The 23,969-nt window shown below is 43.6% G+C and overlaps 1 protein-coding gene across 1 annotated transcript; it reads right to left on the bottom strand.

Annotated features, from left to right (window-relative positions):
* Positions 1-5,451: 5,451 nt before the first annotated feature.
* On the bottom strand, positions 5,452-21,462 carry Tigit (T cell immunoreceptor with Ig and ITIM domains). Its single transcript, XM_004633312.2, has 4 exons — positions 21,393-21,462; positions 19,790-20,119; positions 16,117-16,223; positions 5,452-6,232 (listed from the first exon to the last, which is right to left on the bottom strand). The coding sequence occupies exons 1-4, from the start codon at positions 21,454-21,456 to the stop codon at positions 5,996-5,998; spliced, it is 738 nt and encodes a 245-aa protein (XP_004633369.1). The 5' UTR covers positions 21,457-21,462; the 3' UTR covers positions 5,452-5,995.
* Between the last annotated feature and the right edge of the window lie 2,507 nt (positions 21,463-23,969).

Here is a 23,969-nt window from a genome sequence, read left to right as displayed (position 1 = left end):
CTTTGTTATCCCATGAATCAATCACCCTTCTACCTCTTGGGTTCCTCAGCTCTGTATGTAGAGGAGGAAACTCATGATTCAGAATGTCCCTATCAGATGACTTTGGAGACTGTTAAGGGACTCGTGTTGCTCCACAGACCCTTTCTTGGGCACAGCCCTACCCATAAATGTTCTCTTAACCTGATCATTCTCATAGAAATTGCTAATGTGATGAGGAAACTTATACATTGCTCATTCATAGTGAAGTTCGCCCTCTCCAAATACACTGAGTTTTCAGCAGCAACTTTATTTCACTTAACACTCTGTCATATATGACTAACGTGGAGGAAAGTTGGCCCTCATAAGCCTTAGAATCAAACAGCTAGAAATGCTGAACTGCATTCTTCCACTTGGTCTATCTTAGTCACTTTCCTCATCACTGGGACACAATACCTGATGCCTACAGCTTAAAAGAGAGTAATGATTTTGATTTAAATGTTTAGTCCATCATTGGCTGGCTCAAACTGACTCCATGGCAGAGGGGCACAGAGCAGGAAAAGCTGCTCAGCTAATGGCCCTGAGGAAGTAGAGCAAAGGGAAGAGCTGGGAAGGGAGCTTTACCCTTGCAGGCCCCATCCATCATGACCTGTCCCTTCCAGCCACACCCTTCCTCCCAACGGCAAGCCGGCTATGAGGCCACTATCACCCAGTCACTTTGCAAACACATGAAGCTTTGGGGGTTATTGGAAATCTACACCATAGTAAAATTGCAGGCCCATGGGAATTTATAAACTGACACAAAAATGACTATGATTACAGTAAGTCAAGGAAGGGTCCAAGGAAAAAGCAATCCACTTTGGGGACTCACAACAGTATTGTAGGGGGCTGGGGAGATGGCTCAGTGGAATAAGCACTTCCCTGACAAGCACAAGGGCCTCAGTTCATTCCCTAGTTCCAAAAAAAAGTATTATGAGTGGAAAGAGGTGAGTATGGACAGCCAACTCCACTGGTATGAGAAGCACAAAAATCCACAGGCATGAGCTGGGTATGACAAAGGTCATTGAGTGACCTCTGTGCTAAAAGGTGACCAGTGAACCCTGGTAGTTTTACAATGACTTGAACACATTTAAGTATTGAATTGTTGGAGCTCAGTGACTGAACTAAGTTAAGCTGATATTCTAGAAAGTGGAAAATGAAGAAGACAGAAATATTTCCATGGTGCATGATTTGCTCCTGGTTTCTGTAAACCTTACCAACATCTTCATGATGCTGGCTAACTTCAACCAGGAATTTTAAATCTCTCTTGGATCCATCTATACACTACAGAAGTCTCTTCTGTATCTGCTGAAAAATGCAGTAGTGTGGTTTATATACAGGCTATCATCTGTGTGAATAGCAGATATACTATTCCTGGGGCACTTCCTTGTTTATAGCTTTATCCATTTTCACAGTGGATTTATTTGGATATACTTACATGGTGAGAGAACTGTTATTACATCAATTTATAAAGCCAGATTCAGAAATACATTTTTTTCAGCATGAAGCAATTAATAAACTATTTTTAACTTTATCCAAAGATTACTTATACCCACAGACATTTCTCAAACTCAAGTAGTATGTATTTCCATATAAATAAAAAACACTTTTCACAAATCCTCCCAACAAAAGAAACCTGGTATTATTTCTATTATGTTAAGTAATATGGTAAAAATATAATGTACAATTATTTTTAATAAACATTCTTAACTATATTCAAACATATATGTTATGCTTATAACTCTAAAAAATTATAAAACCAAAGGTACAAATAAAACATAAGTTAAACTAAGTTTACAATAACAACATTGATGTATCAGATGGTGCTTTGCTGAGTCTGTGTCACAGCTAGCAAAGTGAAGGGACAGCCTGCTGGAGCACATACCCTGAGTTCAGCACCCTGCTTTACCTTGTGCAAAGGAAGATAGCCCCCACCCACCTTCGTTGTATGGCAACTGCTGCAAAACCTTCCACTGTTTCACCCACCTGGAGGAAATAAATCATTTATGAACTCTCTCTTTCTCTCTCAATAATTTAATTATGAATGCAAACAGAAAGATAAAAAGCAGTAAAATCACCCTGCTGTAAGAAGACCATCAATATCCAAGATCTGTTTGACTTTTTAAAAATATTATCATCTCATTTAAAACACTAAATGTATACATACTTAAATGGAACTTATGGATCCCAAAGCTAAGTCTGCAGCTCTTGGCTTTCCTTAACTTCCAGATTTTAAGAATATTAATTCCAGATATCCTGGTTGTGCCCAGCAAGTTTTGCTGCCCCCTCAGAAACCTCTATGCCATCTTGAGCAGTGTCAGGTGCCTGTGCTTTCAAGGCATAATACAGTAAGAATATTAATATTGTACATCTCACAAGGCAGTTAACCGGAGTCTTAGAAAGTACATATTGCTATGAAGTACATATTACTATTACCATTTTACAAACTGGAAAATATTTGTAATGAGGCTGTGAGAAGTGAAGTGATGCATCTAAAGTCAGGAAACTTCACTGTACAGAATAGCACCTGGAGCAAGGAGCCCAATTTCCTGTCCTGTTCACATCAGTTATCCCCTTTTAATTGCTATGAAGTCCATTAGTGGCTTAATCACAGAGAAAGGGACTTCATGGCTTACCCAAAACAGAATGAATACAGCCATGATGAATTCTGTGAAGAGAGTTTACTCCTGCACAACACCTATGACTTGCAAATTTCTTGACAGTTCTTACCCTGTTTATGTGATCTGGGTTATTTAACTACCTCAAATTGCTTTGGAAAGAGCTATAAATAAATAAATGCACAGTCTGCTTTTCTCCTCATGCTTTGTCTTGTTCAGAGGAGGGGCACTAAAAGACTAGAAGGAGCTCCTCAATGGCTCTGGTGGTAGCCATGTCAAATGTTTATCACCTGTAAGTCTGTTAACACAGTTCTCTGTATGAAGCCATTTGCTAGAATTGTGATGCCCAACACACTGTCCCCAGTCATGTTTTATTCCTTACACTAGCTGAATTTCCTTTGTCACATTTGCCAAATTGCTGTCACTCCATAAAACATGTGTGACTAGTGACTATGATACTAAATATTGCAGGAATAGAATATTTTCATTATCACAGAAGTTCTACTGGACAGCAATGTCCAGCATAGTACCTTATGCAATTGAATTTTTCCAAATATCATGTATTTCTGAGTGCTGTAAACCTCAGGCTCTTGTAACACACGAGGCTCCCTTAGGCCTCTTGACAGTTGTGCTCTGGAGTGAGTGTGGGACAGTAGGAATTATAGTCATGAAGTAGGACTGAAAAGAAGCAAAAGACAACAAAATTCATACCCATAGCTGGCAGCAATAAGCTTCCTATTTGCTCCTTTCTATGGGGTTTGGTAGGTCCATTATGGACATGTTCTCATGAGATATTATGCAGTAATAATAACATTCTACATCTCACAAGACAGTCAACCATATTCTATTTGTAGACAATACACACAGCCTCTGTCCTATCCAGCTAAGCACAGGTGACTCTATATGAACATGACTATATGACTTCACTTCTGAAACACAGAATGAGAACAGACAAGTTCTGAAGAAAAACATCATAGTAAAGTACTGTCCAGGTATGAAGACCACCTAGCTCAAAGCTCCATGCCTTAAACTTTCCCACCTGTGTTCAGTAGTAATTCTCTGGATTTCAGATGAGACTCTATAAGTCCAGGCTCAGGTTGTGGGCAGAGAATCCATAAATGTATTTTTGTCTGTGCTGGCATTCACTGATCCATTTATTCTCTCCTTTTGTCAGTGAATTCAAGAGGGAATACAGAGGAAGTTGAGAACTTTCTGTCAGCACTCCAGGGTCCCCAACCTCAGTCTCCCCTGTGAGTTTCTCAACAGACATAATAAGAAGTAAAAACTTCCTCAGTCACTACCCTCAATATCAAAGACCAGCAGACAAACATAGGTACTATCCCTAAGGAGCAGGATGGGTTGGGTTTATAATCTACAGCTGCATAGCCCAACAGAAAGGTAATGAAATCCATAGTCAACTGCACATTTTCCAAGAGCCATATTTAAAAATCAAAATGCAACAAGTGACATTAATTTTAATAACATTTTATTTAATCCAATATATCTAAAAGTTACCATCTGGACATACAATCAATATCTTTAAATTACTAATGAGATAGTTACATTTCATGATTCATTCATATTGTCCTCAAAATCTGATGTGTATTTTATGCCCACAGTGCAGCATAGCCCAGTGCAGATTAGCCCAATCTCAAGTGTTTGGACAGCCTTGAGTGGAAAGTGCCCACTGTCCTGGACATCACATGTCTTTAGGAATCTGGCTTGTAATAGATATCTTCACTGGTTCTCAGGAGAATCTAGTTCAGCGAATTCTACTTTGAAATTTATTTTCTGTCAAGTTGAATCTCATTTTAGTAACCTGACCCATTTCCAACATCTATAGGCTCTTTTGTATTTCATCACATCCCAATGGTATTTGCAAATGTTTCCCAATTACCATAATTGTGTTAAGTAACACCCAACACTCAGTCCAACCTCAGCCCAATATACATCTTCTCCAAATCAAAACACCACTCCCTTCTTGTCATTACATTTTAGCTCATTTCCAATTCATGAATTATGTTCTACTCCCTACATATTTGCACTAGTCTTGCAAGGAAAATACTCTGAAGTGCTACAGCAAACAAAAGCATGTTACATGTGTCTATCTTTCTTCTAAGGGGCTGGAGCTCAGGACAGATTTCAGTCCACTATGCCTAACTACATACCTATTAGGTAGAAAAGTGGAAGAAATCCAGAGAGGAGTAGGAATTGCCCTGTCTTCCTGCTTAACCTTGGCCTGGTTCTTAAGCGGCAGAGCAGTGCTTTGTTTTAGCCATTCACAAGAGCCAGCCTTGCTTCACATTGTCTCCCAGTGTCTTTGCCCAAAAAGAAAATCAATCACTGTAACTGCAGCCTCCCTGCTTATTCCTCTAAGAAGTTATGGAAGGATAAAATCTTTAGATTCAGCCTGAATGCACTTCCAAGAGAAACGGACTATTCAGACACCAAACCCAGCGCAAAGAGCTCAGGGAGAAAATAAAAGGGCTCAAAGAAGCTAGTGAGAGTTTTGCTTCTCTCTCTCTCTCTCTCTCTCTCTCTCTCTCTCTCTCTCTCTCACACACACACACACACACACACACACACACACACACACACACACATTTTTTGTTTCCCCTTTAGGAAGGATCCCTGTTTTTAAAAATCCAGGTTTTCCTTTTGGTAGGAAACAGATTCTATTTTCAACTATTGGCTGAAAGATAGACATTGGCTCAGGGGATAGGACTGGGCACCCTCGATGGCCCTGAATTTCCTGGGGGCATCCCATGCCTGCCTGCAAGAGCCTGGAAGGCCCTGTATCCAGCCATCAGAGATGGGCTGTAAGCCAGTTGTAGGAAAAGATATTGCTCCCTTACAAGCTCTTACAAGTTTCCTGCAAAGACTTCTGCCAGCCCAGGCACACCTGGCTCTCCATCCATACTGTACATTTCTCACTGTATGCTTCACAGAGGAGGGTTCTGCCCCCTCATCCATGAAATTCCCTGCCTGAGTGAGTGTTGCTGACCATGAAGGTAAGATGAGTGGACCGTGGCTGTAGTTATTCTAACCTTCTCATCCACTGCAAAACCACTGCTGTTGGGGGAAATGCATTTCTTGGAGTTAGAGTATCTGCTTAAGCTGCCAGATTTAAAAAGTCAGGTCAAGCTTGTTTTTGTTTTTGTTTTTGTTTTGAGTTTGCGCTCCTGCTCAAGACTCAAGCCATTCACCACAAGTCTGCCATGAGGGAATGGAAAGCAAGGGGAGAGGGAACAAAAAAAGTTGCCATTCATTCACTTCTCACACAGCATGGAGGGAGAAGACAAATGCTTACTTTCATCTAAGCACAAAGACAGCTGTGTGTCTCCAGAAGATGCTTCTGATTGCTAACCGGTCTCCCCAAGGATGCTGAAGCTCCCCAGGCTTCTGTAACTCAGGACATTAAAGTACTCGTGCAGCTCTGCGCAGTCATCTACCTTCTGTTCTCCGCAGAGGCCAGCAGGGGCAGCTTCTGCCTGGACACAGCTTCCTGGGGACCAGGGAAGGCTGGAGCTCCTTTCCTGCTGTTCAGGGGGCACCCTTCTGAGGCTGCTTTCCACAGGATGGCTTCTGAGCAATTTCTTCTAGAAATAAACCATAAAGTGAATCTATAGAGATATCATTGATAAGTTACTCCCCAACACAACACATACAAGAGGTAATCATCTGTCTGTCTTTCTTACCTGCACACATTCCCAAGATCACCAGAGAGAGACAGAGAGAGACAGAGACAGACAGACAGACAGACAGACAGACAGACAGACAGACAGACAGAGACAGAGAGACAGAGACAGAGAGAGAGACAGAGACAGAGAGACAGAGACAGAGACAGAGACAGAGACAGAGACAGAGACAGAGACAGGGTAACCTGTATTATTATAGCACCAATTCCTAACCCGTTAGTTTCTCAACCTGTTACAGCTGCACTTATACAGATTGCTTTGTTGAAGCTACGTTTGCCATGCACGCAGTGTTGCCATTTCCAGTACTTCCTGGTCACTAACCTAGCAAGGCAGCCTTCCCTTTCTGTTTTCATTAACCCTCTACTGCATTTGACACTGTGCATTTCTTCCTATTACTCATTCTGCCCTACTCAGGCCTGCAGCAGGTTGCTCCAAAGCTTCTCATGCCTCAGGGAGAGTCACCTTCCTCCTTGTGCTATCATAGAGTCCTGGGTGCTCTCTATTTTAACATTCAGTGCTGTCCGGAACCTATGTACTCTTCTGTCTTCTCCAAGCTCCACAAAGTGAACTTCTTTGAAGGAAGGGTCTCTGATGCATTTCTCTCTGTAACTTCAGAGCCCATGAAGATGCTCAGTATCTCAGGTTTAAAAATGCAAGTGAGTAAATGGAGACCATGATATATACTGGTGCACACACATACACTTTTTCAATAGCCTGTATGTAAAAGAACGTGAATTTCCAAATCAAGTAGGGCCTTATAGCCAACCAACAGTTGCACTTATGGGACCACAGGACGGGACAGTATAGTGAAAGCTGTTTAGTAAAATCAAGATGTGAAGTCAGCTGTCACATCCATATGAGCATGCTGTACGTGAGGGTTGTGCTAAGACAAGGAAATCAAACAACAGGCACGAGCAGGGTGGCAGAAAAAAATGCTTGTTGACATCTCAGTGCGAAGCTGACACCCTCTCAGCTTTATGCTCTAATGTAGGTCACTCACCCCACCGTGGGTCTAAATGATAGAATCACAAGAGCTGCAGGCTTGGAAAGGAACAGCTACAAATGCACACCGAATCTCTCTCTGCCCATGCAGCTGCTTCCAAGACAGGAAATCGCCAGCACCAGCTGGAGAGACTGAAAGGCAGGGTGCAGGGGGCTGTGGAGATGTTCACAGTGAACAAATCTCAAAAGTTAGGAATAGTGCATCCCTACAGGCCTTGGAGCTGGGCCTACAGAAAGACCACAGTGTCAGAAGCACATGCGCCAGCAAGTGTCCTCTCCCCACACACTGTTTCATGTATTCCTTTTCCATGGAAGTGACTAAGCCTTCACATAAGTATGAACAAAAGGCACAGTTATCATAGTATTAAAGGACTGCTCCATGCTTTGATGCAATTCAACCCATTTGTGGAATATGGATTTTACCACTTAACTCTTTCTCAAGGAGCTAATTACGACCCTTTGTGCTGTGCATTCTTGTGCCCATTCTTGGTAAGACCAGCCACCTGTGCCTTTTAATCTTAAAACTATTTTGAGCTTCAAAAGTCCTCTGGGAAATGGCAATGTGCATGAGATGGGTCTCTCTGCCATTCCATTTTCATTCCACCCTGCATGGGGGAATCTATAATTGTAATCAGTGCAAAAATGGGACTGGGATTAATGCACTGACATCAAAGGGAGCGAGGGATCACAGCTGGGTCCTCCCAGGAGAACTGTGGCCCCTCAGGAGAATGTGTGGGGAGCACGCAGTGGGGCTGGCTGACACTATCCCAGGTCTGGTCACATGGATCTCTCTTTTCCCTTATTAAAGATCTCGTAGGGATGCTTTCCCAATATCTGCTTAGCAAGTAACACTTATTCATAGTAAATTCATTTGATATAAACACTTTTTTAGCACCAGATATTATGAGGTACCATGATAAATCTGTAATAGTTATAAGAACTTAATAAAAATGGTTATTAATACAGGCCAAAAAAAATGCCAAATGCCTTACATGAATTATTTGACTTTAGCTTTTCCATAAACTTATGAAGGCAGTGACATAATTATCAGTATTTTGTAGAGGAGGAAACTGAAGTTCAGCAAAGTTACATGGCACAGCTATTGAAGTGGTAGAGCAGGACCCAAGCCTAGGTCTTTCTGATTTCAAACACCATGTGTCTACACAGTGCAGTCTACACTCTGCACAATCACCAGAAGAACGGATAAAGAGAATGTGATATATAGAAGAATGAAATCATGTCATGCCTGAAAATAGGTGGAACACAAGGCCATAGTGCTAATTTAACAGCCAGACTCAAGAAGTTAAATATTGTATGTTTTGTCTTACATGAGAAACCTAAAATACAAATGAGTGAATGAATGAATGAATGAATGAATGAATGAATGAATGAATGAACAGAACAAAAGATAGACAATAGAAAGCTAGAAGGCAGACTCCTGGAGATGGAAGACAGGATGGAAGGAAGGAGGGGAAAAGAAAGGGAGAGAGCAATAAAGGGATTGAAAATGACCAATATATGTTACATGCAGACACCAATTTTCCAAAAGGAATTCCACTATTCTGTATCACAAACATGCGTGAATAAAAAATTATTTACAAAAAAAGGGTAAAGCACATTCTCCTGGCTCTCAGAGTCTGCATGAAGTACTGCCAGTGCCCTGCTCCGATCTCTCTTCCTGATCAATGCTGCATTCCCACAGCAGATGCCAGGCCAGAGGCAGTGAGCTCACAGCTGCTCTAGGGAACCATTCTTGGGTCCTCCTGGTGACTGAAAAGTGGGTTTTCCAAAGGGTGCTGCCAGCCTTAAGCTGAAGTCACAGGCAATCTGAGGCTCCTTTCCTTAGCCCTATCCTGCTTGCCTCGCTATCGTCCATCTGGGCACCAATACCAGTAAATCACTCCCACCAGAATGCACACATGCCAGGCTCTCCCGCTGAGAACCTGAACTTAAGCAGCTGTTCCCAAGTGTGACTTTAGAAGGCAGTCTGTAAGGATGAGACGGGGGAGGGAGTCACTCAACAGCAGTCAGCAGTGCAGACCCAGAACTCCTGGAGATGTGGGTGAGACCCAGATAAAGGGAGATTAGGAGTTGCCTTAGACCTATCAGCAGTTTACCATGAAGCAAGCAAGTCCAAACTTCTTTTTGACAGCATTTAAAAGAGACACTTGTCTCCAGCAGCCGGAGTCCAGGCTCCAGAGCTACTTGTAAGAGTGACAAAACTTCAAAGAAGGCCAGATTCATAGCCTGGGTAAGTCTCCTACCCCAAAATCATGGTTTTCACAACAAAGGAGGGCTCCCTGTGGCCTGAGAGTAGCCATTGAGAGCCTTAAACCACCTTCTACACCTGGAGCTCCAGAAGATAAGCCCTGCCCAGACCCACCTCCACCTGCCCAGACTGTTGGCCAAATTGGCAGCCACCATGAATGGTGCAAGCACCAGAGCTGTTAAAAGAGGGCAAAGGTTACATGGGAAAGGACCTAGATAACAAGTACTGGCAAGAACTCAGAAATGCTGCCTGGGAGTGAGTCCTGAACATGATGGATCAGGAGCGGCTTAGTACCACAGGCAAACCACATGACTCAAGATTTAACACCTGCACAAAAGCCTCAAAAGAAAGTCTAACATGGTACTGTCAATGGAGTTGCTAATGCTGCTTTGGCAAACTGTGAAAGAAGGAAATAAAATGCTCAGGGGAGAGGAAAAGCTAAAATAGGCCTACTGACTCAGGAATTGGCAAACTAAGGCCCATGGATCAAATCTGGACCACTGCTACCTTTTCATACAGCCTGCAGGCTACAGAGGAGGTGTGCAACTTCAAGTGGTTAGGAAGAGAAAAGAGTATTTCATGGCACATGAAAATCATATTAAATTCAAATTTTCTTTTTAAAAAAATATATTTAGTACAAGGTCTACAGGGTCCCACTACACAGATTGGACTCATAGTGATCCTCCTGTTTTCAGCCTCCCAAGAGCTGGTATGACAGGCATGTGCCGCCAGGCCATCTCAATCCCCTTCTCAGTGTGCCCCAGGGGTAGGGCCAGCACAGCAAGCCAGGGTTCAAAGCCCAGTTCCTGCGTCTGCCTAAGCAGATGCTTTAGTCTACTTGAGCTATCTGGCTGGCCCTTTAAATTCAAATTTTCATGTTCATAAGGAAACGTTTCCTGGAACAGAACCATATTCATTCACATATTATCCATAATGTTTTCATGCTACTGTAAAACAGTTGAATTGTTGCAACACAGACCATATTATTCACAAACCCTAAAAGATTCTCACCTGACCCTTTACAGAAAAATTTGCAATCCCTGTAGTAAATAATTTCAAAATTACGGCAGTGGATTATGTTGGACTTTTCAGGACAGACACAAAGCAAAGAACACCGACCTGTCTTGGTCACTTTCTTCCTCACTGAGACACAATACCCAACATTTATGCCTTAAAGGAAAAAAGGCTTGTTTCAGCTCACACTGTGAGGGGCTCCAGACCACAACAGGCTGGCTCTGTGTAGCAGAGGGGCCTGGCAGGGGAGAGCTGCTAGAAGTGTGAAGACAGGAAGCAGAAAGCATAAAGGGAGGGGAAGAAGAGGGAGATAAACCCTTTTGGGACACACCCCACTGACTTACTGCCATGCCTGCCTCCAAGAATCACCCCACAACCTCGCAGAAGTTCCATCTATGAACCCATAAGGCCCTTGGGGAACATCTGTATAACCTCTTACATCACAGTGTGGAGGACAATATGAGTAAGAGGAAAGCCAGCACCATGAGAAGTTCAGGCACCTCCCATCCACAGGATGGGGCTAAAGTAGGAGAGGTCTCTGCAGAACTGCATCCCCTAGAAGCAGTGGAGATAAAGGGTCCCAAAATGATAGCATTGAAGAAACAAAGTGGATGTAATTACTGTAATAGGAGTCAAGGAAGCCTGACCCACAGGGACACTGAGATGCTGATAGAACATAGTATGTCTTCAGAGAATACATATTGGTAGCTAACAAGAACAATGTATATGGGTTTTTTTCAAATCATATTTAAAAAAAAAATACATGCGAGAAGGCACCTCCATGGAAGTCTGCCCCCTGCCCCACTCACAGGTCATGAGTAGTACTTATGGGTTGGCTGTACTCATCTCTTGGCTCCAATTGCCAACCACTTCACCTCTCTGTACCCTGAGTGCTCACCAGCAGGTGTATACCTTTCCTCTATCTGAAGTTTGAGCCAAGCCAGTGCAGAACAACAACAGGTTAATGAAGGGCAGGAGAGTGCACTGAAGGCTTGGATTCCCCTGCACTCTTTCCTTAGAGCTGCCTTGCATTGGCTATGGCACTCAACTGAAAGTTGCAGACTTCTCAGGGCAGCCCCCCTCATACAGCTCTCTCTCTCCCTGCATGTTCTTTTGCTTCTCCTTCTCCCTTCGAAAACAGTGGGGTCATTGCAACACTGCTCTACTCCCTTTTGTGGTTTCCCTCTATAATGCATAGACCTTTATCAATCCTTTTATGAAGGTGTCCTTGCACAGCCCACTTCAGAGAACTATGTGTTCCTTCTGGGACCTTGAATAATGCAAGTATAATTCTTTGAACTGTGCTGGAGTGAGCACTGAAGTGCCAGAAAGAAGCAGAGAAGACCTGGACTAGACAGGCAGCAGTGGAGATGGGAGAGAGGGCTGGTGACTGAAAGATGACAGCAGAGGAGCAAGCAGGTTGGGTGACCACAGCTGCTCCCTTTGCACGTTTCCTCTTTTAGCATCTATGATGACCAAAGTTACACGGGTTGTCTAGCATTTAGAATAACCAACTTTAAATCCTTACCAGGAAGGTATGTTCTGCTGCCTCTAAGGGCCCATTAATCCTTCCATTCCTACTGAGCACAGCCTGTTAAATAAGAATAGATGGCCACATCTCTGAATCAGGAAGGTCAGCAGCCTCAATGTATGTTTCGTACCTGGTAAGTAAGGATGTGAATCATAAGACAACAGAGACTTGCAGAGAAGTAGGTGCCCCCAGCAGTCATCTGCTAGTATAAGGCCTCGTAGAACTTTCACAAGGAGAGCATCAATTGTTTGAGCTTTTCCAATCAACTAAAGGGTCTCTTCAGTTTTCACAGGACCAAATCAGCAAGATCTATCAGGTGCCTTGAGTATTGCAAAAGCATAACTGGGGAAAACCTCGCTTGCAGCTCACTAAGGATGCGGCTTTGGTCTCGATACAAAAATATCTGTTGTAGATGTGCTATCTTGTCTAAACACTGTTAGTACAAATCTTTCTTCTCATTGAACCAAGAGAAAGTATCTATGCTATTTTGTATATACATATATATGTCTGTGTACATATGCATCTTGTACTATGAATAACTACTACAAAGACAACAATGTGCAATGTATTAATTATTGTAACTGTCCTAACCTGTTTTGAAACTGTCTCATTGCTACTTCTTTCTCAATAAAATTAATTTTTAAAAATCTGCTTTTATCCTCACTCTAATCTTTTCTCAGTTAAATAAGAGCAGCGTAGGAGACCTTGGGCTCTCTTCATCTGTTGATCAGGAAGGATCAGAATCTAAGGATAAAGAATTTAAGCTATTCAAAATGCAAAATATCATGAGTTCTAAGCACTGCAACAATACTCTCTTATTAGTTCAATTCTGGTTTGTGTGATTCATCCTCACGCTGAAGCTTAGAGAGAAAACTGGTCTCTGGTTTTGGAGAGAGCAACAAGAGGAAAAATAAGCCAAGCAGAAGTTAAGTTAGAAAGAAAACAATCAAGTGGTGATTCTTCTCCAGGAGAGAAAGAAAGAGAAAAAGATGGTAAGAACTCAACAATAAGCAGGTAAGATGGAACCAGAGCTTGCAAATGAAGGCATTTAAATGGCCTCCTCATGGGTCCTGGTTGGACCCTGTCAGATGAACAGAAAGTGGCTGTTTGGGCTTTAGGAAGTGAGGAGCTAAAATCCAAAGGGTATCCTGATTCCAGGGAACCGAAGTAAAGAGAACACAGCTAGTTAAGTATGCTGCACCAGTAAAATTCAAGTTGAATGAGGATGTGAAACATTAACATCAAAAATAGGAACTCTGCTTCTGGTGGGAACTATGGTTGATCATGTTGCTTTGAACCAACCCTTCTATGGAAAACAGCTAGAAAAGATGAAAAATATTAGAAATGTCTCTTTGAATAAAATAGAGATATACAAAGTTGGGAGGAATTTGTGGGCTCAGGAGGAAGTAATCCTAGAAACATGAAACTTCAGGAACATTTTCTCCTGGAGATAACTGCCTGAAAGTTATAGATGAGAATGAGATAACCTACACAGAACTTCTCGACAAAATCTGGAGCTTAGAACTACCACAGAAGGGAAGCTTTAGTAAACACTATAATGATTTAATTCGGATCCTAAAAAGAACCACACCCTACGAGTAAGTGGGCAGCAGAAGTTGAAATCCAGTTGTATAATCTCTCAGAACTGATTTAACTCCAGGGACCTACTATTGCTAGTACATGGCTAACCATCTTGCAGGTGCAAAGGGAGTACTAGAAGAGATGATCTTATGAAATCCTCAAATTACTTGTTATAATTCCTATGTAAAATACATAGTACTCAATGAAAAATATCAACCAAGCAGATCTGACCAGTAAACAAGTACAAATAGACAATAGACAGGCCCATGGCGCATCCAGGTAACAGGATTATCAACTACAGACTTCAAAATAATTAACATTTGTAAAGACTTACAACACAAGATGGGGAACTTTGACAAATGTAGAGACTGCATAGAAAACTAGATTCATGAAAGGAGATACTTAGTGAACTGGGATACACATCTGTCAGAAGAAAACCTGCCATTCAATAGGATGAAACAAATGGATGGAAATACAAAAAAGGGAGAGCTGTGGGAGAAAAGTAAAGATGTTTAAAATACCTGTAATTCAAGCTCCAGAAGGAGAAGACAGCAAGAATAGAGAAGCAATATATGAAGAGATAATGGCTAGGATTGACCCCAAACTGACAAAAATCTTCACCGCATATTAAAGAAGCACTCCCTTCAAATCCCAAACAGATAAACACAAAGGAAGCTACACTTAATTGTATCATTACCCAAGTGCTGAAACATAAAGACAAGAGCACTTTAAAAGAACCAGAAAATAAGGAGACCGTATTTTCAGAGGAGCAAAAACAAGACCTGTTTTCTTAAGAAAATGTAGAAAGCTAGATAATGCAATACTGTTTTCTGCATGCTGAAAGATGGTGAAGGAAAACGATTGCCAACATGGAATTTTATATCTAGTAAAACAAGTATATCATGTTTAAATTCTGGGTAGGGAAAACATTTTAAAACAAAGCCAATTTATTGCCAGCCATCCTGGCACTATACTACAGGATATTCTTCAGGTGAAAGGAAAATTGTCGCAGTGACAGGACAGGACATGCCGGATAAAGTGAAGAGCAACAAAAGAGTAAATCTAGATGGACATTGACTCATGAGACAATAGTAATTTATGTAGGGGCTTAAAATACACAGAAATGAAAAGGGTGCTAATAACAGTAATAAGTTGGAAAGAGATAGAAATGAAGTTATGCCCTAAGGTTCTTGCAGGACCCAGGAAATGATTTTAAAAACTAGTTTATTAGTACTAATATAGATACATTTTTATAAGTTAGGGATACATTTTGTGATGTCTACGGTAACCAGTAAATAATGCTGAACTGACGAACAAGTCTTCTTAATAATAAAAAGAAATAATTCGAAATATACGAGGTAGAACAAACGCACTCACAGGCACACACACAGCGACAACAGAACCAAGCCCAGTCCAGAGAGGGTCATCTGGGGCCGGCGGCAGGGTTGAGCTGCTAATTGAGAGGACCCATAGCAGTCACAAAGTGGGTTGGAATCCAGGGGAGAGTCAGGGCAAAGGTGCCAAATAGTACTGTGCTCCCGAGATGTTTGTACAGTGAGTCCAGCTGGGGTGAGCTAGGCTGGCTGAAAGATGCCAGGAGAGCTGACGATGTCGAAGGGGAGTCCCATGCCACTTGCCCATCACAACTTTATGATCTAGAGCAAGTAAAAGGATTATCTTCATTTTACATGTGAAGAAATAGATACCTGAAAATTAAGTAACTGCCCTAAAACCATGCACTCAGTGCTGGACCAGAAAGTACACCTCCCAGTTCCCCAAGGACAGCTCTTTTAGCCACATGACCTCTGAAGCTAAAGTAACAGGGTCTGTACAGCCTACTCACCGTGCCAAGAATCTTCTACATTTTGAAGTGTTTACTTCCTATGTTGCAGAAGAGCCTGCTATCCAGCACTGCCAAATAGGTGTGAAAAATAAATGGGTTCCTCTACCATAAGGCCTAGCACCACAGAGTAAACAACCACCACATTGCCTCCAATACACAGTAGAGAAATCCAGCTCTCAGAGCAGTGGGTTAAGGGACAGGCAGGAGCAAGTTACTGTAGGTGCAACAAAACAGGGAGGAGGGGCCGGGGAGATGGCTCAGTGGAATAAGCGCTTCCCTGGCAAGCAAAGTTCCGGTTCCGCCAAAAACAAGAACAACAACAACAAAAAAAAAAAAAAAACAAGGAGGATACAGGCCCAGCCTTCCCAGCCCAGAAGACAGACAGGAGAGGAACAAAAGCACACTAAGTGCAGGACAGGCACCCCACAAAGGCACAGCAGGCGGAGGGAGGACACACTTGGGTCTTGAAAGCAAGAGGACCCAGAAGCACTGGGGGCAGCAGGAATGGAGTACTGGTGGCTGCCACGTGCAGCCAGAGCCATTACCTTTCTGGCCAGGGCCACCAGCGTGAAGATTGTGGCGCAGATAATCCCCAGTGCTGTGGCCACAGCTCCAAGCAATAAAATCTGGAACCAGGTACTGGTGTTCGCCGCTAGAGGGAGAACAAAAGAGAGGTGAACGGCAGAGGCCAAAGGTAAGGCCATCTTCCCCATGAAGCCTCTGCTTCAAGGCAGAGGGGGGCCTGGCCCAGCCTTTTCTTTAGCCACAGGACTGGCAGGGTTAAGCCAAACTCTGGAAAGTACAGCATCCTCCCAGCCTGTCACAAAATCCATACGTGATCTCCTAAGTGGACACATAAGGCGGGTATTGAGCAAGAGCAAATCATTGGTAACACCCCTTCTTTCATCTAGGCAACAAAATCATTTTCAGTAAACACATAATACCATGTTTATTGTGCTAAGGAAATACAAAAAGTGAACATTTTCATATATATATACCCATACCAGTTGAAACAGTTCACTTGGAAATTTAACAAGAAAATTAATACTAAATTACAAAATGAAAAGGCATCTACTCTTTTAACTTAGCACTGTAACACTAATTTCCAGGGAGGCTGTGGAAACCTGGAAGGAGAGGAGTTCCTGAACCTTATGCTTTGGTGTATTCCCAGTACCTGGCACATAGTAGGTGCTCAATAAATATTTACAGTATAAATAAAAACATGAACAACTAAGTTTCTTTAAAACAGAAATTGTAACTGGAAGGAAGAAGAGGCAAGAGAGGAATTTTGAAGACAAGCATACTTGCTTCAAGAGAAATACGAGGGAAACAAGATAGTAGCCCCATACACGCCGTGCCGTGGACGGAAGGGTTTCCAGACCACTTCCTCCCACTCTTAACTCCTCCCCAGGGTCTTGCGTAGGACTCAGGCATCCAGGTGGGACACAGACAGTGCCTGCAGTGTCCAAGCCCCACATCCTGCTCCACTCGCTCTGAGGACACAGGCACCATAGCCAGGCCAGCACCTGGAGCCACAACTATGAAGAAGAGAGCACAGGGAAGAGAAGTAATCACACCTCAGGGCTCAGCAGAGCCACAGAGGCTTCCTGGGGAGCCAGAGAGGACTGGGTCCACGGGGGCAGGCCAGAGCAAGGATGGGAGCCAGGACCCAATAGAATTCTCTTACCACAGTTGAAGAGAGAGGAGAAAACTATGATGAAATTTTAAAACAGGATTATGATGATGGGTTTGGTTTTGGTTTAAGGATAAATTAGGGATACTGAGGACCACAGAGGTATTTAAGATATTGAATAAACATATCATGTTCATTAGGAAGCTTGGTGTTGAAATAAAGGCACCAATTCCTCCGCTCACAGTTGTACTCACAGAAGAAAGATTTCAAGATCTTTGAAACAGAAGCAGCCTTCAACAACCCCACTGTGAGCACTTGTGCCCATTAACCAGGTTATCTTAGGGTTAAATTCAATTGTAGGTTAAGTTCAAGGTTAGAAAGTGCTAAACTATTATAGTTAGGAGGGACTTGGACTAAAGCTAGAGATAGAAAAGACAGGGTTAGCCAGGCATAGTGGTATGCACCTGTAATCTCAGTCCTCTGGGAAGTTGAGGCAGGAAGATCAAAAGTTCAAGCCCAGCATGGGCCACTTAGCAACTTAGAGAGACCTAGTCTCAAAATAAAAAGTAAGAAAGGGCTGGGGATATAGCTCAAGCATGAAGACCTTGGGCTCAGTGCCCCAAAACAGCAAAAATAAAAATAAGCAAAGACAAAGACGTGGTTGGAGTTAATGCACAGAGTAAAAGGACAGCGAGATTTCCCATGAGCAACTGACCCCTTGAGAAACAGGAAGTGAGAGGAAAGTGGCCCGTGGTGCTTCCTGCAGTCCACAGTGGCAAAAAGAGAGGAAACCTACAAGCTGTGGGCAAGAATCGGGCCCAGCAGACTGTCTTCCGAGCGCTCTCCCCAGGTTGACTGTGGGACACAAGGAAGAAACTCGTGCCTTCATTTCCTCTCAGCTGTGCTGCAGAGGCAGGAGGAGCGCCCTTGTCAGCACCTCCGGCCCCAATGTCTGGCCCGAACACCAGCCAACAGACATCACTCGTCTCTGTTACGCAGTTCCTGGAACTTCCCTCTCTGGGGCCCTTCTGCCTGGACTCCCTCCTGCTCTGATCCTGCAGTCTGGTGATAAGCCACCACCTTCATAGATGTAAAAACTGAGGAAAAGTTGAGTCATTTGCCCAAGTTACCCAGGTACACAACAACACTCAGCCCCACAACAGGACTCCCGAGGCTGGAGCTTGACTCCTGATTGCTTTTGACTTACATCAGAGACAGCCAAGAAGCAATGTTGGAAAGGAAACTTTAAGTAGGTAGCCTTTCAGCTTCTCAATTCACACAAATTCTAAAAACTCATAAAACTTCATCTCCAATACAATTGATGACAGTAAGTAGAAACTCTCTATGTGTGGAGTTTCATAACTAAAAATACCCATGTTGAAAGTAGCTCAGTCACTTTGAGCAGCCCCAAGTCTGAGCTTCCACCCCCACCAGCCTAATGGAAACTGAAGTCAGCCAACACTTCCCCAGTGCTCGCCATGACCCTGGTGCTGTCCTAAGGGCAGTTTTGCAGTGGGCAATCTGATCCTACATCAGCACTCCCTGAGGTCTTGCACGGCTCCTGAGAGTGCCTGAGAGGAGGCCTACTCATGGGGGAGCTAAGTAATCTGAGTCTACATCACAGCAGGATTTGCACCCAGGCTGTCTGGCTCTTAACATCTGCCATACTGTCACTTAGATATGATGTATAATCCTTTCTTGATATCTGGAAATTTGGCTTAAGAGTCCACATAGATTAAAAACTATGGTGCATACTGGAAATTTTGAAGTACCACACAAATGTCAGCAACTGTCCATTTGCTTAGGTCAGGCTATGCTTTGTTTTTAACCAGCTCTGATATTTATATTTTTATTTATTTTATTATTATTATTATTATTATTATTATTATTATTATTATTGGTGGCACCAGTGATCAAACTCAGGATCTTGTGCTTGAAAGGCAAGCACTTATTCCACTGAGCTATCTCCCCAGCCCCATCTGATATTTATAAACTTAAGGACTAATTCTGATTTTCCCTATTGATACTAAAACAACAGATTGGCACCCTTTACAAATGACCTCATTAACAGATCTTCCGAGTCCGTACAAGCTGTGCCGTTTGAGCAAGCACAGTGTACCTAGGTCCTGCTTTGGGAATGCATCACATCCAAGCTCTGTTCCTGGAGACTGAATTCACTGGTCTAGGAGCTCCCTGGTATTAGTAGTCACTATTTTTTTCCCATTCATTACTTTTTTGAATGTTTTTATTAGTACATGCTTTCAATACATGATACATACATTCCTTGTATGGAGCTGACACAAGTACATAACACATCTTAATTACTTTTTCCATCCCCCTTTCCTCTCCTTTTAACCCTCTTCCTCTTTGAGAAAGATCTAGTTCCCTACTTCCTATTGTCTACCTCTTATTTTGCACTTTATTTATAATATTCTTGCTACAGTGTTACCTCCTCTCCAGATCAAAGCTCCTCAGTAACTCCAGGGTGCTTGAGAGTGCGGCAGCCCTGCTCCCAAGTGTGTCTTTGTGTCGTTTTCTGTGTTGGAGAAAAAGTTTCATGGGCTGCCCTGCTCCAGCACACATACCTGGGCTTCCTCGGACCTCCAGGAAGATTCTCCCCCTGTAAATGCCGTCCGGGTAGGTGTAGTAGATGCAGAAGTACTCCCCTGTGTCATTCGTGGTTAGCGAGTGGAAAATGAGGCCTGCCCCAGAGCCTGGGGACACCCGCTCCCTGAACACAGGGCTGACGTACCACCCGAAGTGTGGGTGATGAATGGCCAAGAGCTGGTCTTGATGCTCCCAGTTGAGCTGGGTCACATTGGCCGTGGTGGAGGAAAGATGACACTGTAAGATGACCGAGCCACCTTGCTTCGCCAGAATGTTCCCCTGGGTTACTACTGTGCCTTCCACAGATTCTGGGGAGAGGAAAAAGCACGATGAGACCAGGCTGACAACTGCTTTCAACCTTCCTATAGAAATGCCAGGGTGCTCCCAGGCCCAGATTGATTTCAGGAGCCATAATTCCTCCAGTATGCTCACCATTTCTGCATGTACACTATGCTCATTTCCTGTTCTCCCCAATTTCAAGAGATCTTTCCCTCCATGGCTATTATTCAAGCCTCCGAGTCCCAGCCCAAAGCTTCTTTCCAGTCTCTGAGTGCTTCTTTGTGCTCTTCGATCTCCCCAGCCCACCCTTCCCTCTGCCACCACTTCTCCCCAGAATCTTTAGGACCTAGGCCCACTAGGACCTGCTTCTCCCCAGAATTTTTAGGACCTAGGCCCACTAGGACCCTCCCTTACCTTCCACACTCACTGCCCCTACTGTGTAACTTTCACCCTCTCAGAGGTTCTGCTGAATCACTTCGTAACTAGCTCATTATTAATTTCATGCGTCTCTTCTGTCTTCCCACTTAGAATGCAAGCCCTCTGCCAACACCACTTCTTCTAGTGTTAGGACTTCCAGCAGCCTAGTGCAGTCCTGGGTGTCTCAGCCTTTGCAATAAAACCCTTTATCTGGTTGATTTCCACTTGGTGTGTCAGGAAAAACTTTCAGGAAAGCCAAGAAATGCCAGGGAAAGTCGAGCTGACAATGAACTCTGCTTCTCCCAGGGAAAGCTACCCTCTCAGATGCTTAGTGAACCTCTCTGCCCTCAGAAGTTCAGAGAACAACAATGGAATGGATTACTACTACAGCTTGAAAGAATTTGAGTCCCCCTCCCTCAGAAATCTTTGTCTCTGATTTTTAATAAGAAATAAAAATTCAGTCTACAATGTTTAGGCCCTACAGAATCTGTGAAAGAGACATTTTTGATTGGCAAAGAAATGCCTACATTGTTTTGTTGGAAGGTTCCTCAAAAATGGAAAAGAAGATGGAGCAGAAGTAAGCTTCTAAAGGCCAACCTACCATGCCCCTTTCTTGGTCCCTTCTTCTTCCCTTGCCCCTTTCTTGCTGGTCATTCAGAGCCCCCCTGCCTGAAGATCTACAAAATCCTTCATCTTCCACCCTGACAGCTGCCCTCTATTCGAGTTGCCTCTGCTCACATAGGGCACACAGGACTGTAGACCCAAGTATCCTTCCCTCCAACAGAGGAAGCGTGAACCTTGGGCCTTCTCGCCCAGGACACCTGGCGTCTGTGCAAGATCAGCTTTATTCTTTCTCCCATGCTCTGCAAGATGTTCAGGTCTTACCTGAGGTGAGGGAGGCAGCCTGCCTCAGCCCGTGGGCCCAGACCAGGAACAGACACCAGCGCATGCCTCCGCCCGGGCACTGGCAGGAAGACCTCTGCACTGTAACTGAAACTGGCTGACAACAGCTGGTGAGGTAGAACCAAGCCTAGGAGAAGAAAGGGTCTCGGAAAAACTGAGCTCAGCAAAAGCAGTGTCAAAACCAGATAAAGCTCTCAACAAGTAAAACAGCTACCTAAAAGGAACCACAGGAAAGACTGTAAAGAAAATGCACTTGAAAACAAACCAAAAAATGTAGGTAGAAATATACTGGGTTATATTGACTTTGTTGTCTTTTTAAAAGTCTATCTTCATGCACCTAAAAAAAAAATCAGCCTATTTTAAAGAGTCCAGAGCATCTGTTCCAGGTGAGAAGCTGTTTGCTCAATGGGGTCTCCTGACTTTGTCCTAAGCTGAAGGATGTGTGGCAGTAGAAGTGACTGGTGAGGACAGCACCTGGAAAGCCAGGTACTGTGCTTGAATCTAACACCTGGGGACAACACATGGGGAGAGAATGGTCACTGACTGACAGATTGACTTTCTTTGAATGGAGTCTGCTCCTCCATCCTGTTGTTGTCTTGCTTATCTGGACTGAGACTGCATTAAGTCCTGGCTCAGTTCCTCCAAGGCAGTAGGAGGTAAGAAGACTGAGTTTTCCTGTGCACGGTGCATGCAGCAAAGTCAGAAATGTAGAAAAGAGTAGCCCCATGAGCCTGGCCTGGACCCTGGAAGGAGACCTGTGCTTGTCTGGGAAACCGAGCTCTTCACTGGGTCCTACAGTTGACCACTCCCTCCTTCCATTCTCCCTTCCTGTCACCCAGCTTCCTTCAAAGTCCCTGAGTGCCTACAAAATATCAGACTCTGTACTATACTCTGAAGAATCACAGCTTTGCCTTGTTAGACTCTGTTGGTATCTTGGAGTACCTAGGGAGAAATGGCAGCAGGAATGAGGAAAAGGTAGACACGAAGACAAGAGCTGGGCCAGGTGGCAGCTCACTGCCTGATTGACAAATGACCCCTCCCCCAACAGTGATGGCATTTATTTATATCTCTACAAAATTAGTATCATGTGACACAAGGCTCCCTAGTGACTAATAGCTGCATTAACCAGGCAGGATATTTTTCCCAGGACTGTGGTAGTTTGACTGCTTTAGGCACTGAAACCTCATCCTGCTTTCACACATATAACCAATTTCCAGCTTCAGTGGCTCCCAACATTGCCTTAAAAAAGTTTTCAGACTGTGCACTCTAGGGATGCCATTTAAGAGAGAAAGTTGGCACAACTGTATTCATCATCTTCCTGGCTCTAGGACATGCTTCCTGCAAAGTGTCTTACACATCTGCATCTCCACAAGGGGAAAGACCCCAAGCCTGGCATCCTGCCCCCTCCATCCCAGACAAGCCACTGAGCACCCCCATTATCAAGGCTTCTTTGCCTCTACAGAGTATTCTACCTCAGGGGCTGGATTCTGCCCACCCTCAACTCTACACCATGACCTATGTGTCACCCATACCCCTCCTCCAGCCCTCTAAAAAATGAATGCAAGCTTCGCCAACTTCTCTGGTCCTGCCCAAAGTCAGCCTGCCCTTCCAAACTCACATCAGGAGACATCTCTACCACCTTCCCTGCAGCCATGATGCTTTCAGCAGAACAGCAGGAAGACAAATTGTACCTAACCCTGTCCTAAGGAAGGCACTGAGGTTGAATGGGAGGGGTGTGGCCAAAATGGGCTGCCAAAGTAGAGATGTGAGGAGGATGAGCCCAGAGCAGCTGGGGGTAATGTTGCACATACAGAGGTGGCTGCTTGCACGTGCTGTGTAAAAATTGATTGCCTGTATGTTTCTGCAGTCGTTGGTGGGAGTAAAAGAAATGAGACTTTTCTTAGGTAATGAGAAATCCAAAGAAACTTAAGAGTTGGTTTTTAAAAAAGTTAAGTAATTTTTATTTTTATTTCTAAGCAACCAGTCCCAAGAAGAACATGATCAAATGCATTTTGATCAGCAGTATTTTTCAGAAACATTCAAGGGAAACAAGAGACTATAGAACAATACCTGGGACTAAAGTCATTCCGGGCTGGAAACCAAAGGAAAACTATTCAACTTCCTTGGGTCTCAGTTTCCTCATCTGTATATAAGAGTTTCAGAACCTCCCACATGGGGTTATTGTCAGAATTTGATGAACTAAGGTTTGGTGAGGTGTTTAGCATATTAGAATATCAGAAAGGACCAAAACTTCAATTGCAGTATTGATAACCGTGTTAATGAAGGAAATGAAAAGAAAAAAGAGGATCTCTCACTCTATGTAATGTATATATACAAGAGTGAAACCCTAGATTCTGGACTCCAAAGCGAGCACTCTACAGAACCTCTTCATTCTGTCACATGGCTCTGAGGTAGGAACATGAGGACACAATGCTACTGCAGGGTAGTGGCTGCTGAGCCTGCAAGGCACAGCACTGTCTTGGTGAATATTAAGTGACATAAGAACTTTCCAGGGAAAGACCGGGCCTGATAGCACACCCTAGTAATCCCAGTACTGAA

The sequence above is a fragment of the Octodon degus genome, unplaced genomic scaffold (assembly GCF_000260255.1).
Source record: "Octodon degus isolate 3935 unplaced genomic scaffold, OctDeg1.0 scaffold00053, whole genome shotgun sequence".
Taxonomy (NCBI): domain Eukaryota; kingdom Metazoa; phylum Chordata; class Mammalia; order Rodentia; family Octodontidae; genus Octodon; species Octodon degus.
The sequence above is the reverse complement of the archived record's forward strand: the minus strand, read 5'-3'. Positions and strand labels throughout refer to the sequence as shown.

Bases quoted from the DNA above. Each gene is read 5' to 3' on its own strand.
- Tigit (XM_004633312.2), bottom strand. From the start codon at position 21,456: ATGCGCTGGTGTCTGTTCCTGGTCTGGGCCCACGGGCTGAGGCAGGCT. The intron at 16,224-19,789 runs GTATGTGTGCTG...TTCTCCCTCTAG, and splicing joins GGAGGTCCGAGGAAGCCCAG to CGGCGAACACCAGTACCTGG. The intron at 6,233-16,116 runs GTAATGGCTCTG...GTTTATTTCTAG, and splicing joins TGGTGGCCCTGGCCAGAAAG to AAGAAATTGCTCAGAAGCCA.